A 15,357-nucleotide genomic window follows, 5' to 3' on the forward strand; every position below is an offset into this window, starting at 1 on the left:
ACACTGTAGAATATATTCAGTGAGAATTTATTATTTGTCTTGCTGCTGCTGTCTGCAAAACACCTACAAGTTTCTGGAAAGGAGGGTGCAGCCGGAAGGTGGATAAATATGTATTTAAGTATCCAGACATAACTCAATGGTGAGTCTTTCAGAATCCTCAGAGAATTTGCTTTGAATGGCCTGATGTTTGCTCAGATGTGGCCAGTGCCAGTACCTGCTGCTGGGTAATGAGATCACTGTCAGTATCGGGGGTGGCCACTGCTTCCCCAGCCCAGGCAGCTGATGAAACACACAGGTTGGCTCAGGGGTCACCTGATGCAGGCCCAGTTTCACCTAGAGCTCTTTTTATTCCTTTTGGGCCCAGGCTAAGGAAACCATTCTGTGGCCTGAGAAGGATGGACTAGAAGCAGAAGCAGGATTCCTTCCTGTGGGTCTCCTGTGGCCCCATCACTAGGAGCCACCCCTTGGGGAGTCCCTTCTGGTTTCTGGTGAAGAAACATCTTAGGAACTTCTGGGGCAGTCTTGGGGTAACACTGGCTGCTGGAGTCTTGCCTGCTCACCAGGCAAAGGGCCGGAAGCTGGGCAGATGAGGGTGGCCAGGGTCTGTACTGCCTGGGCTGAAGATGATTTAGGCAAGATTTTGCCTCATAGACAAGATGGTGGCTACAGGACAAGAATGACTGGTAAAGAAAGGCTGTTCCCAGCTTTGTATTCTTCTTACTTTGTCCATTCAATCATTTATTTATTCAATTTGCAAACTATTCGCACATCTATGACGTGCAGGCGTTATCTAAGCACATATGGTTAAGAGCCTGGAAATCATTAATTAATTAATCAAATATGCATTAAGCATCTGCTGGGGCCAGACACATTTGGTAAAACATCTACAAACAATTAAACAGTCAGTTAAATAATCAAGCAATTATTTCTTAAGCACCATCTAGGTGCCTGGTGTAGACTAAGCCCTCATTAAATGTTCATAGAATGAATGTGTGCTTAATACGGGAGGGATGTAAGGATGACTCAGATGAAGTCCTGACCTCTCTCCAGGCCCCCAAACTCTTTCCCTATCCCAGTCCAGCATGGCCACCCCAGGCAGGCCAGCAACTTCACAGGCCAAGGTAGACAGTCCCACATCCTGTGAAGGTTCACAACCTCTCTGACGGGATGCGTGACCAGGCGACCAAGTCGGTGGGACTGAACGCTAAACAAAGTGCCCACAGGCTGCTCAACCTGGTGGACCATCTGCCACATCAGAAAACTCGATGCTGAGACACAGGGGAGTGAGAGACCCTGGAATTGGCTGGATTCCCCATCCTCATTTTCACTTGCATCTGCCCTTTCCAGTCCCGTAAATGCTTACTGAACATCAAGTCTGTGTGAGGCACTCAGCTAGATACGCTCGGCCAGACACAGAGAATCAGCCTCGGTCCCCGGACAGCAGGATCAGAGGTGCCTGATCAGACCGCTTCACAAGGTAGGACAGAGAAATGCGATTACAGAGGTCTACACAAAGCCCAGCTGGATCTCAGGAGGACAGCTTTGCCGGGGACACTAACACACACCGGGGTGCACTGTGATTACAGAGGGAGGCGGAGGCTGGGTCTGAGGCCCACCCGCCCGTGGTTGCCTGTGGCTGAACTCCAGCTTCTCCGCTCTCTCCCGCGGTAACCTCAGGCAAGCCACTTAGTCTCACTGCCTCAGTTTCCTCAGACATAACATAGGGCCAAAAGTAACCATATCTCATATTGTTGTTGTGAGGAGGAAGTGAGATTATGTCTGTAAAGAAGCGAGGTATTTGGTTCATGGAAAGTATCAAGTAAACAGAAGCCATTATGGCTGTTTCGTTGGAACTAGGGATGGTGGATAGTGTCAGCCTGTGTGTCTCACCAGCCCACACTCGAATGACAATGGTACCAGAGCAAAGGTTAAAAAAGTCCTAGTAGGCACCAGGTATGGGCTATATATATATATATATATATATCGTCTCTAATCCTCAGAGCCATGCCCAAATTGGGTACCGTTTTCCCCATTTAAAGTAGAGAAGACACAGGCTCTGGTAGATTAAGAGATTTATCCAAGGTCATACAGATGATAAGCTGCTGGGCCAGAATTTGGACTCACGTCCTTCTGACTCCACACCCTTCAGACCACCCACATCGCCCGCCTGCCATGTCTCAGGCTATCTCAGCAACCCGAGTCCTCCAGAACTAGCTCTTCCTTGGCCTTCAAGGCCAGTCTGGCTTGAGCAGGGAAGACCCCTTGCACAAGTGGACAGCAGAGCCGAGGGCAGGAGTTGAGTCAAGCCCATGATGAAACACAGAGGCACCTACTTGTCTGATACTGGATGCCCAGAGCTGTGAAGCAGGCCACCAGCCCTGCTGCCAGAAGTGCCACCAGCACCACCAGCCGCTTCTCCACCTGGGTCCGTGCAGCCCAGCACCTCTGGCCACTCCGGGGGCTGCGGAAGTTCACCTGCAGGGAAGAAGGCAGGAGGGGTGGGGAGGACGCAAGCCCAGGGTCCCCCCTCCCCAGGAGGAAGGGGCTCCGAGGCAGGCCCAGGCCCCAGGGAGACATCCTGCCTCAGGGGTGGTCTGCTTCCCACGGGCTGAGTCCTAATCCAGGAAAGGAACCGCCACCCTGCTCTGCAGCTCAGATTTGTTCCTAAACTTTAGAGAGTCACGCAGCTCAACCCAGCCAGGCTTGTGTTTTTGTGTGTGTGTTACCCGATATGGGTAGAAGAGAAAAAAAAACAACACAGCTTTTCCCTGTTTCTTCAGTAAGGAGTTCAAAAAAAGAACAGGATGTTTGGATTTACAGGCATCCAGTGAGTGTCCAGCTGGACTCTCCTCAAAGCCCCCGCATCAATAGGCTGGGACACACAACCAAGACGATGACACCACCACAGCTCACACGTCCCAGAAGCGTGGGTATCCCTAGCTCATTCAACCCCCACAAACCCATGAGGCCTATTATTAGTTCTCTTTTTACAAATGAGGACATGAGAGTCTAGAGAGGTGAGACCTCCTGCCTCCCATTGTACAGCTGAATGGATGGAGGTGGGAACTGAACCCAAGCCTGTTGATTCTGGAGCCACTAGTGGGACAGAGATTTGAGTCTTAGGAGATGCCGGGGGCAACATGATGGAGCGATGGAGAAATAGCTCCATTCAGGCAGGTCCTCAAAGGGAGGGGCGATGTCCCCAGCCTCACAGTCTAGCTAAACAGGAAGGGAGGCACAATAAGAGGAAGTGGAGGGCGTGGCAAGGCCCTCCGAGCTGAGGAGGGACATGCCAGTCAAAAGCACTCAGAGCCCTCAGCCCAGGGCAACTTGGGGCTCCCCCTGTTCCAAGAGGTGCTTCCTGCAAAAGCCCAGACCACAGGACAGGAGTGGTCTCCTGAAGGAGAGGCTCAGTTCAGTGACATTGTGGCTGAGTACCAACAGCTGAGTACCAACTCAGGGCCATGCGAGAAGTACTGAGTGGAAGAGAGATCCCCTCGGTTTCAGATGCTCATAGTCCAGCAGGGAGGCAGATGTAGACACAGACTGGGCTGGGCAGGGGTTCAGTCAGGGACGGCTTCCTGGAGGTTGAAGATGCCTATGTTAGGTCTTGAAGAATAAGAAGGAGCTGGCTAGGTGAATGGGAAGGGAAGGGGGGGCAAGGTGAAGATCCTAAGGGGCATCTGTAAGCCAGCGAAAAGCATGTGGACTTCTTGCAGTCTGGAGTGACGTGATTAAATACACCCTTTGGAAAGGCCGAGGTAGAAGGAGCAAGGCTTGGAGGCAGAGAGACCCACAGCGAGTCAGGGGTTAGGGAGGTAGGGGAGATGCCAGGGTAGATGAGAAAACCCAGACTCTGCCCTGCAAATGCCCTACCGATAGCTGAGCGGGTGGCTGCCCCCCAGGAGCCAGGTCACCAAAGAGCCTCACACTGGCACTTGGGGATCTAAGTAAGGCTGGTCATCCTGGGAAAGGAAAGGCACCGAGTGGCCTTGTGTGGTCATCGTTGGTTACCTTCTGGGCAGGAAATGACTAAAAATTGCTGCACCAGAGAAAGGGGAACACTCTTCATGGAAGAAAAACTGAGTTTAAACCGAGAAAAGGAACTTGGGGCCTCATCATACTTTCTGTGGAGGCCCAGAAGGCTCGGTCAAGTAAGTGGAGGAGGGGGTACTGCCTTCTGAAATCACTGAAGAAACTTTTAAACAACGATTCTGACCACGCTATTACCATTAAGTTAACATTTTGGCCTGGGAGGGCCTGGTACAGAGAGCCTAGAATGACGCTAACATGTTCGGAGCCCTGGAAGGTTTATAAAGTGCCTTTTCCAAGGTATCAATTTTCTCACGCAGTTTCCCTTGGGTACTGGTATTCGGAGGGTCCCAAGAATATGCTGCCTTGCCTGGGGGGCCTGACATTTATTCTCACTCTTCTTGCTGTCCTGCCTCTGGATTTGTCTGACTTTCTGGCCCTTCCTCTATCCCTCTCAGTGCCCCCCATTAAATGGCTTAGCTGACGGGGTGAGGGGGGTGAAAGGCAAAGAGCCAGGGAGACCTCTGCCTGGTGCTGGCTCTAGGAAGCCAGGGAGCACAGCTCTCAGGCTTAGGGAAGCAGGCAAACCTCGCTTTATGTGGGCAGGGCAACGCCGTGGTGCGGGGAATTTGAGGAGGGGAAAGGAGAGAAGGAAGAAATGAAAGTGAGGCTGTGAAAGGAACACAGGGAAGGAGGAAAGGAAAAAAGAGTAATAATGGCAGCTAGTTGGGCGCTTTCTATGTGCCTGGCATCATGTTAATTCTATTTTGTTGCTAGATGATGCTATTCTATCTTCACAATATCCCTAAGAGTAGGTACTAGTATTAGCTACGGAAGAAACACAGGAAGTGGGGGAAGGGGAGGAGACAGCACAGTGAGAAAACTCATCTCTCTCCAGAACCCGCAGCCTCAGCCCAATGGCTGTGCTGCCCCCAAGGAGCAAAGCTGAGCTGAGCCTCATTGTTTGATGTCAAGCAAACAGATGGTGTTCACTGAAAAATTTAATTAGAATTAAGTCAGAATTAAATTAGAAATTCATAGTTTCAAGCAAAAATGGCAAAGGGAATTTAAAAACAGGGTTTTTAGCCTTCGTAATGTTCTTGCTCAACTCATACTGTCCAGCTGAGGGCCTATCGGTTTCTGGACAAGCCCTGTCTCTGAGGGAGGAAGGGATCAGAGGCATCGCTTTGGGGCAGAAGTCACCTGGAGGCACTGTACCGAAATCAAGAGACCTCTCCAGGAGAGACTGTCCAATTCCTGGGTGTAACAGACAGGGCAGGGGCTGCAAATCAAAGCGGCTGGCGAGTCCCTTCTCTCTGAGCTCTCATTGTCCTGCCCTGACTCCTTCAGAGGCTCCAGCAAGACAGGTCACAGCAAGAGGCAGATACAAATGGTTTCTCATGTTCCTTTTGGAAATGAAGGCATGTTGCTCACTAGTTTGGGTGTCCAGTCTGCAGTGACTGGTACAACAGGAGGGTCAGTGGGGAGCAGCCCGCTCCATCTCAGGAGGGGTAACTGGGACGTGACCACTGGCCAAGGAGCAGAGCTCACACTTGGATGACAGAGTTGGGAATTACTATAAATTCTCAGCTCCTTGATGGGCTTAATATCCTATTTATTGTTGTGTGAGGCAGAGAGAGAAAAGACAGAAAGAAAAGAATGCCCTTGAAAGATCAAGGTAGAGAGGGAGACAGAGAAAGAGAGAGAGACAGAGACAGAAAGAGAGAGACAGAGAGAGAGACAGTTGAGCTGTCCAGCCCAAGAGTTCCCAGGGTTTCCACAGCCAAGGGAACAAAGCCCTAATGAGGGATAAATATTCAGTTACAGAAGTGAGTGCCTGGCTCACCTAGGCTTACAGCAAGAACAAGTTCTGCAGGGAAGGACGGGCCACCACTGCGTGGGGCCCAGGAGACAAGCCAGCAGCACAAAGGGTGGGGAGGAGGGCACAGCCTGCTTCGCAGATGAAGCAGGGGCTTAAGCGGGGTGTCGAGTGGGAAGGGAGAGGCTCTTGCTGAGCCACTGCCAGGTCCCCCAGCGACCTGGGCTTCATGGAGTTGCAAACAGGAGTCAGTCTAGGCAAGGATTTGGCAGGGAGCCCACCCCCTGCAGTCAAAAAGCCTGGCCACCCCATGAGGGCTGGCAGAGCGACCAGGCTGCCTGCGTTGGAGTCAGCCTTTCAGAGCAGACAGACCATGACAGCTTGGTCCTATGTGGAATCCTGCCTTTGTGAGGGTGTTAGGTTGGGAAAGTTTCTTCTAGAAATTTCCATATGGCAGACTTCCAGCTGAGGCCCCTGGGGCCAGCCTAGAGCAAAACTATAATGTCCTCTTGTCCTCCCCATCTCTTCCCTGAGCCCTACCTGCCCCGTTGTCCCCATGCCTGACTCTCTCCCAGTGACTGACAACAGCTTAAAGTAGTACCTGTCGTGAGGGAAAGAATTCCTTGCATCTTAACAGGAATCAAAAGTCTAGTATTGAGAAGAAGCCCTTTCCACTTCTCTTTGCTTCCCAAAAGAAACACCCAGCTGCCAAGGGCACCAGAGAAAAGGCACACGCCTGAGAAGGCAAAGGTCAGCTTTGACTTCATCAAGACCCCATGCGCACCGCTGGGCACGTGTGCTCTGTCTTTAAAATGAGGAAGCTGGATGAGGTCCCAGGTCTGACCATCTCAGACTCTAGAACAACTCTAAGGCCAAGAGGATAAGGCTCTAACAGGTGGACAGAGTCGAAAGGACCTGCTGGTTAGCAGAGAAGCCCTTTCGAAGTACTGAGTGGGACTGTCCCTGAAATGGCCCTTAAAAGACAGCCCTGTGCATGGCAGAGGAAAAAATATGATAAAGCCATCGCTAACAAGTAAATATCTCAGCTTTCCCTTTTCTTGAAAAAATGAATTTTTGAAAGTAACTGGATGAGTTTCAAAGTTTTGGTAAACAGTCATGGCCATCTGCCCCCCAGTTTAGGCTGCAGGGCTAACTTGAGCTATTTCCCTTCAAGCCACTGACAGGGTGTGTGCTGGGGTGTGGGGAGGTCAGGCAGCCAGTTTGAGCACAGGCTTCCAGGAGAAAAAGCTTTTATATTTAGGGCATCACAGAGATATCACGCCTGGTGAGTTTCCATGATAATCCTGATAACAACCAAATCCATTTTCTGTGCACTATACCAAATGCTTTCACTTATATCATCTCATTTCCATCTTTGCAACAGCTCTGAGAGGTAGATTAATAATATTAACCCCATTTTGCACCAAAAAAAAAAAAAAAGCTGTTCAAGTGAGTTGCTTTCAGGTCTCAGAGCTCATGAGAGACAAAGCCGGGCTCCATGTTAGGGCTCTCTGGCTTTAAATTCGGTGCTCAGTCCACAGTGACGAATTTTGGTGAATCGCAAAGAACTTGTGCCTAGAATATGAGATTAAAAGAAAAGAAAACCCTTTTCCTGTGGTACAGGTATAACTTTGCTCCAGCTAAATTCAACAATTCGTCAGTATATTCAGTAAAAAGGTGGCAAGTTTGGCTGAAAGATGGAAGTTTTTATTGACCAGTATCAGCGTCGATAACTTTGGAGTTCCTAGAACCACTGGGCTCCAAAATCTTGAAAAATCAAGTAGCTTATTTTTATAGCTGCCCATCAAGAGAAAGATTTGGAGGAAACTAAGTCTATTTTTAAAAGACTAAAATTAAGGGAGCAATTGTGTTTCTAGCAACCAGTTCATAGGAAATTGTCCAAAAGGCTAAAAGATGGTCACCCATAATGTCATAGTTATTGGGTCTATTGTCCAACTATCACTGATTGAGTAAATATATTATTGTATATTGGTATCATTAGGTGTTATGATTTTTAATGACAGCATGTTAACAACAAAATGCTTATGATGTGGCATTAGAGGAAAAAAGCAGGATGCAACAAGTCCTTAGAGTGAACTCGACTTTGTATAAAAATATATATATCCAAGTGGGAAAAACTAGAAGTAGTTATCTCCCAGCAGTGAGTTACTAGGTTTTTAAAAATGCTTTTTTTTTTTTTATACTGGACTCTATTTTTTTTTCCTATAAATGATCATGTAAAGTTTTTATATTGGAAAAGAACTCCAATGATTAAAAACAAAAATAATAGAAAACTCTGCTCCATAGGGTAGTTGGGTTCTCGACTCCTAGAAGAACAAACATTGGCTAGTTCATATTTGCTTTGGGGAAGTTGTGGCAGCTCAAAGCAAGCCAGGCTGGGTACCCAAAGAAATGTCCCAAATCCTTGGGCAAACTTTTCGGCTTTTCCTGTATAAAAAGTGGACACTGTACTCAGTTTGGCAGTTTGGTGGAGTGGCACCAACACAGCACTCCAACCAACATAATAGCTCTGTGACCACAGGAATGTCCCTAACTCCTCTGAGACCCAGCTTCATCATCTGAAATATGGCCGCAAGGGCCCTTACCTCATAGGTCATAAAAAGAACAACAATCAGAGCAGTCCCCATATTATACATTACATCTACTTTCTCTAACTCCCATTTTACAGATGGTTTAAAGGGATTCAGCAGCTCGCCCAAAGATCTTGAGTGGAGTCAGAATTTAAACTTGGGCCCCTGGCTTCAGGAGCCAAGCTGCCTCCCCTCTGCCAGGCAGCCTCGGGTGGACGAATGTACTTGGTGACCTGAAAAAGGCTATATCCATGTGGGCTGCTGTTATGACGATAACAACATGGCACATTATTTTGTTGTGAATTCCAAATGCTTTTATGCTGATATATTTAGAACCTTCTGTGGAAGATGAGACTGAAAAAGATTGCTGATTAGATGCTGTTTTGATTTGTGAAGGAAAAAGTGCCTGCCACAGAAATCTCATTTCCTGCTGGATTTAGCCTCTTAAGAAGGGTTTGCAGGGAAAAGGTTCTAGACAGACTGGGTTTGATTTCTCACTTTCACAGATTTCTAGCTCTGTGACCTAAGGTGAGCTGTCTCCCCTTTCAGAGCCTTGGTTTTGCCACAGGTAAGTGGGAAGAGTAACCTTCCCAGCTCATGGGGTGGCCCTGAAGGGTAAGTGAGATGGTGTTGGTAGGGTGCCATACATATTCCAGTGGGCAGACTACTTGCGATCATGAGTTCTGATCTCTCTGGGCCTACTTAGCCTGGAGGAAGGACTCGATCCTTCCATTTATTAATATCCTTATTCCAGCTTCAGAGAGGCGTGCCCGAGTACAGCTGGGCCTGCAGCCTCAGTTTCCACGCACCTACACTTGCCCTCCAGACGATCTGTGGTTTGGAGTCAATTCACTGGGTGGACCCAAGATGCTCCCTAGTGCCTCTCTTGATCAGCCTGGCAGAAGCCCTCCTGGGCTGCGATGCCCTGGCTCCTTCAGGTGTCCTTGAGATTTCCAACTTGGTTCCACCCACGTGCCTGAGTTCAAACCCCACCAGGGCTGAGGTCCTGGTCAGAACGGTCTAGGCTCGGCCTCGCAGAGAGAGAAGAGCAGAAAGCAGCCAGGCTCACTGCTGTGCCACAAGGCAGGGAGGTATAGGATTCTCACAGGGGCAGATCCTGGGAGGGGAGGAAATGGTCGTACCCAGTAGGCTGAAAAGTGGCAGGGAAAGCGGGCAGAGAATGGCTTCCTCCCCTCACCCCAGAGATTCAGGTAGTTAGGGGGAAAGAGGAAGAATAGGATTCACCCTACCAGATAGGGTAACCAACCACCCAGTGTGCCCAGGGCTGAGGGGGGTACCAGGGATGCAGGGCTTTTGTGCTAAAACTGGATAGTTTTAGATTCTGCCAGTAATGTGCTGTGTGACCCAGGGCAAGTCCCTCAGTGCTCAGGACCTGCCTCTTCTGTGAAAGGGAATTGGGCCAGTTCAGCTCTGGAGGAGTGGGGAGGGTGTGTGCTTCAACTCTGCCACCTGGGCTGTAGCCCGAGGAGCAGGTGGTCAGGAGGATTTGGGCACCGGCAGAGCTGCTGAGGGGAGGGACATCCCCGGGGAGTACTTCTGCCCCATTAAAGCTTTTAGCCCCCACCCCATGCAGCCCAGTGCTGCCCAGAGCTGCCGGCTGGCACGGACCCCTCCCGGGCAGGCAGGAAGGGGGCGGGGGCAGCACCGGCGCGCATGCCTGGCTCCCTCGGGCTGGGGTCTCGTAAAGAGCCCGGGCTCCTACCTGCAGACCATTTGGGTACCCGTCGCCCTCGGAGAGCGAGTCCACCAGGTCCTCCTCGTCCAGCGTGGCACGCTTGTAGGTCGACATCTGCAAGGCCAAGTGTAGCACGGACTCCCTCAGTGTTTCCATGGCTCTCGCGCCCGAATGGGGAGAATGGGGAAGCGGCCAGGGCGCCGCCGCCACCCCCCACCACTGCCGCCGCGCCGCGCCCCGCCCGGGACACCGAGACCGGCCCACCCACCGGCCCGCTGTGGGGGCGGGGGTCCCGCCTCCCCCCTCCCCCGCTCCCCCTGCGCTTATGCAACGCCGCCTCACCCCCAGCGCCGACAGCGCTGCGGCCACCGTCTGCGGCGGCCGCACGCTCCGCATGTAGCGCCCCGCGACGCCTAGCCGGGTCCCCACCGTCGCTGCCGTCGCCGCTGCACGCCCTGCCAATGGGGGCGGACCGGGCTGCGGGCCGGGCGGCATCGCACCACCTTCGCGGGCGTGGCCTGATAAGCGCACGTCTCGGTTCCCTCCCTGGCCCCATCGGGAGACCCCCCCCCAAGGCCCCAGAGCCCCCGGGGGGAAGGAGGCCTCCCACAGCCAGCGGCAACTTCTCCAAGAAAACTTAAGTCCCCCTCAGTCACCCCCAGTAGCAGATACCAAGAGTCAGGGGAAGTTCCTCCCACCACCGGCCCTTAGGTGCATCAAGGCGGTCCCCATTCCCCCTCCCCGCCAATCTGAGCTACAAAGATTACAGGGGGCGGGCGGGGGTGGGGGAAGAGGCAGAATTTAAAAGGCAAGTGTCTCCCCGCTCATTTCCCCCTTCCTCTAGCTGAGGGGTCTTTAAGCCAGAGTTCATGAATGCTATCAGAAAGTTCCAGAGAACGCTCCTGACCGAGAATGAAAAAATGGTGTGTGTGCATTTGGGTGGCTGGAAGGGAATCCGACGCTTGCCTCCAGGCTCCCCACAAAACGTAATGAACCCCTGGCTTCAGCTTCAAGGCTAGTCAAAAACCAGATGCCACTTCCTTCTCAGGAGTCAAGAGCCTCCAGCAGGTGTTCCCTCCCCAGCCCCTGAGGCCTTTGAGGGCCCCTGTGACCTAGGCTGCAAAAGTGGGCTGGCTCAGATGTGGGGTGCCCTGGTACGGACTCTGGACACCCAGCACTCTCTCTTCCACCCACGACCCTAACTCAGCAGCTCCCCTTCCATTTCTAGGGAGACCTGGAATCTCTCGCATTTATACATTTTTTTCAGCTTTCCAAAGTGTACTTTACTCACTCCCATATTTGATTCTCATGACACACGTGTGAAGCAACAGGCTTAGAGGGGCTACCGTGACTTTCCAGGGTCACAACCACAGTGACAATTCTTGGCTTCTATTCCTGCCCTCTCACAGTCCTCTCAGCAGCCAGAACGAGCCTTTAAAAAGGAAATTCTAATCTTGTTACTCTCTTGCTTAAAACTCTACAGGGACAGTCCCTTTACCAGTTCCCCATGGCCCCTGCTCCTTACCTCATTCTCGTAGACCCTGATTTGCTTGGCCCCTAGATTCTCCAAGTTTCTCCTCCCTACCCGTAACCGTTATAGCATAGTTCCTTCTGTCTGGAACATTCTTTCTTCAGCCCTACTCCTCCCATGGCTGGCTCCTGCTTCAGATCTCAGCTAAAATGTCCCCTCCTCAAATGTGTGGACTGCCCTAAGTAGCCCTTCGAATTCTCCATTACAGCACCCCGTTTTTCCCCTTTATAGTATTTATTACAATCTGTTATTATTATTACTCTTTTATTTTTTTCGTTTACCTCCCTCTCCCTCTTCAAAATTGCGAGCTTTATAGGGGCTGGTACCTTGTCTGGCACAGAGAATTCCCATCACCTGGCATACTGTAGGTGCTCAATAGATAGTTAAAATAAATGGTGGAACAGTGGAGAAGTGACATTTACCTTGGGGCAGTGCCTTTAAATCCTTCTGCATCTAATTTTGCAATGCCCAAGGACACAGGTGTAAGGGGCACAGGTCCCGGGGGAGGCAGAGTACTATGGCTAGAATTTTAATTCTGGAGTCTTCCGCCTCACTCTCACTGGGTGGAGGAGTTCCCATCATCCGGCCCAGAGAGAAAGAGCTCCCAGGCTTCTTCACTTCACGCTGGGTTACAGCTGGGCTTCTTCTAAAACGAAGACAGTTACACTAATAGGTGTCGACCACCTAAGGAAAAGACCCTTGAAAAAGAAGTTCAGTTCACCAAGTGTTTCCCCAGCTCGGCACAGCAGGTACTATTTCCTGGGCACCTAGGAGTATGAGGTATTTGTCAGTTCTTTTATACCCATTATCTCACTTAAGCCTCTCACGCACCTTCTCTCTGAAGCAGGTGCCCCTTTCACAGAGCCTGAAACTGAGGGTCAGTGAAGTAACTTGCCCAGGTACAGTGAAGAAGTGGCTCTTCCTCTTTCGTATCTTTTCAGAGGTCAGCCCTTCTTGGAAGATCCATTGACCACCTTCCTGACTCCAGGTGGTGTCTGGTTCCCTGCTGCGTCCCCCACTCACGCTTCCTTCTATGGAAGCACACAGCACTCCAGGAGGAGAACCTTGAAGGCAGGGGCTGGGTCTCATCAGGTAGGAAGCCCATCCCAGGGGCGGGGCCATCCATCCCACTGCAGCCAATCTGTGGACGGATGACAGGAGGAGAGTGGCTCACATACCCCACTGCAAGCAGAAATCCCTTGAGATGGAGAGCTTTTCTTTTTCATCACACAAAAGATGAGGGGCCTTAAAGCGAAACTGAACCCACCTCAGGCGTGGGAATGGCTTAGCCGGCTCTGCTACAGTAGGCCCCAGTAGGTAAGTGACATTCCAAGGACAATGGCAGCCCTATCTTTGTACCCGCCCAGAGCCAGGGTGGGGCCTTTCATTCACTGTCTTGTTGGATCCCCACACCTACCTAGCGCCTCAGCCTCAGCAGGTATCGCTTCCGTTTTACAGGCGAAGCAGGAGAAGCAGAGAGGGGTGGAGATACGAAACGTGTCTCTCCTGACCCCATGCTGCCCTGTGGGGGTGGGAATCAGCATTTCCACTTTACAGATGAGAAGACTGAAGATTAGACAGGAGGGAGGACTTGTCCTCCTTGCCTATCCCAAGTCACCTGGCTAGAGAGTAAAGGAGCCAGAATATGACTCCTTGCATACTGATAGGATGCTGCCACCAGAGAACCCCAGCTACACAGCTAGTAAGTGGCAGAGCTGGGCCTAGAACCTGGGTCCTGACTCCTGGTCCCATGCTCATTGAGGAAGGGGGATCTGCTTTTACAGGGAGGAACCTCACGGAGGTTCCTCAGGGACACTGAGCTGGCAGGGCGGCCAGAACTTGATCTAATTGCCTCATTTGTGACCGTAGGTGCCACACCTGGCTGCAAGCTTCAGGGAAAGGGGAACCGCTGCTTGGTGGGGAGCCTCTGCCGTGAAATACTCGTTCCTCTTGCACCCCGCCCCACCCTGGGCCTGGTGTTCATGAGAAGGCCTTGAAGACCAACAGAGGAAGGACCATGGCTCGTCTCCCAGTTACACAGAAAAGGTGATGAAAGTCAAATGAGGATGTGATGGTGCCAGTTCTGGAAACTCCACCCTGTGGAAATCAAAGGCCTGGAGTGAACAGAAATGAGAAATATAAACCCTCACGTGGCTCTGACGACAAAGGCCTCTGGCCTAGTGGCACCTGGGCATGATCCTATTTGTCTCAATTGCATTAGTCACTCAGATGTCTCTTGTGGTTGGTTTGCCCAAGGCAGGGGATCTTCAAAGAATTTTAGAGCATGTCAGAGGCAGGAAAAAGCAGCCCCTGAGTGAAATTCACAGGCCTGGGCTTCCTTGGCCACACCCTCCACTCTGTTTTTATCATAGATTTCTAAGCTTCAGCTCCTTATGGATGCAGCTCTTTATGGCCAATGGCTTTGTCAATTCCTGCCTCTCTAGTGCCAGTAATTAGCTGGGATCTGTTAAATCCTATGTGTTGTTTCATGTTATATGTTAATTAAATACTTACATTTAACAGACACGATAATATAGTAGGTAAAAGCTCTACATCTAAACCTCAGTTCAGATCCCCACTGTCACTTCCTAGCTGTATGACCTTGGGTGAGTGACTCAGCCTCTCTGTGCCTCGGTTGTCTCATCTATAAAATAAAGATGATAATAACAGTACCTCCTTCATAGGACTGTTATAATACTTACGTGAGTTAATATAGATAAAGTGCTGAGCACACAGTGAGTGCCCACTAAGTGTTAGCAGTTATTACTTGTATAATCGTTACTTATAAAACACAGGCTCATAACTTTCAGTTGATCCCCACTGTCTAAAGAAGAAAATCTAAACTCCTTAGCTTGGCATTCAAGGACTCTCCCTTCTGGCTTAAACCCTCCACGTACTCATCAGGTGTGTGGTCATCACCCTGACCCCAGATCTATCTCTGTAGGTGTTGAGCACTCAGCAGGAGCTCACCTAGTCCTCAATGCTTGTCAGGCTCTGTGCTGCCAGCTGAGGGGGCAGCCCTGCATAGGACTCAGTCCCCACCCTCAAGGAACCTGCCCCTGATATCCCCTCTCAAGACCGTGCACCCTCCACCTCAACTACTGCTTCCTGTCTCTGACCTACCTCCTATTCCATGAAGCCCTCCTCCCCTCCCTAGTCAGAAGGAATTATGCCCTTCTTCCTGGAGGGCCCCCATGTAGCACCTGTGTTACATTCAGGCTTTCGTCTAGGCATCTTTATCCCTGGGATGGAGAAGACCTAGGGGTGGGCAACAACCATCTTATTACCAACTCCATCCATGGTGCCCAGCACAGAACCTGGTACATAGGCAACTGGTTAATTTGTATCCCAGATTTTGGCTAAGGCATAGGCATCCGTGATTCTACAAAGAAATAGTAGAGTTCAGTTGCTTGACGACAATCAAGTAACATTCAAATAGGGCAACTGTGGTCAATGGGCAAGATGGTAAAAATACGGTCATCGCTCCTGAAGATGACATCACGTGACATCTATTTCTACTATTACATTATCCATTATATTACTCGGTGTCTTTTTCCATGATTCATTTCTTTTGAAATTTACCACAAAGTTCCTGAAAGAGTGAACTGCTTCTTTGTATTTTGATAAGAGAAATCATAGGAATCAGCCCATATCACTTTTTTTCCTTGGCTGCCAGGAAGCTCATAGC

At 50.6% G+C, this 15,357-nt stretch overlaps 1 protein-coding gene across 2 annotated transcripts in view; it reads right to left on the minus strand.

The window, feature by feature from the left end:
- The window catches only part of ECE1 (endothelin converting enzyme 1), a 52,557-nt gene extending 39,751 nt beyond the window's left edge, over window positions 1–12,806 (minus strand). Inside the window, exons 1-3 of one of the 2 annotated variants that reach the window (XM_039854921.1) lie at window positions 12,501–12,806; window positions 10,166–10,252; window positions 2,334–2,475 (exon numbers count right to left, since the gene is read on the minus strand). In XM_039854921.1, the coding sequence (XP_039710855.1) occupies window positions 2,334–2,475; window positions 10,166–10,252; window positions 12,501–12,791 (520 nt within the window). In that variant the 5' untranslated portion in view covers window positions 12,792–12,806. Of the gene's footprint in view, window positions 1–2,333; window positions 2,476–10,165; window positions 10,253–10,480; window positions 10,649–12,500 lie in introns of those variants that run through there. The other variant, XM_039854922.1, reaches the window with a different exon arrangement.
- Window positions 12,807–15,357: the final 2,551 nt, after the last annotated feature.

The sequence above is a fragment of the Pteropus medius genome, unplaced genomic scaffold, assembly GCF_902729225.1.
Source record: "Pteropus medius unplaced genomic scaffold, Ma_sr-lr_union100, whole genome shotgun sequence".
Taxonomy (NCBI): Eukaryota; Metazoa; Chordata; class Mammalia; order Chiroptera; family Pteropodidae; genus Pteropus; species Pteropus medius.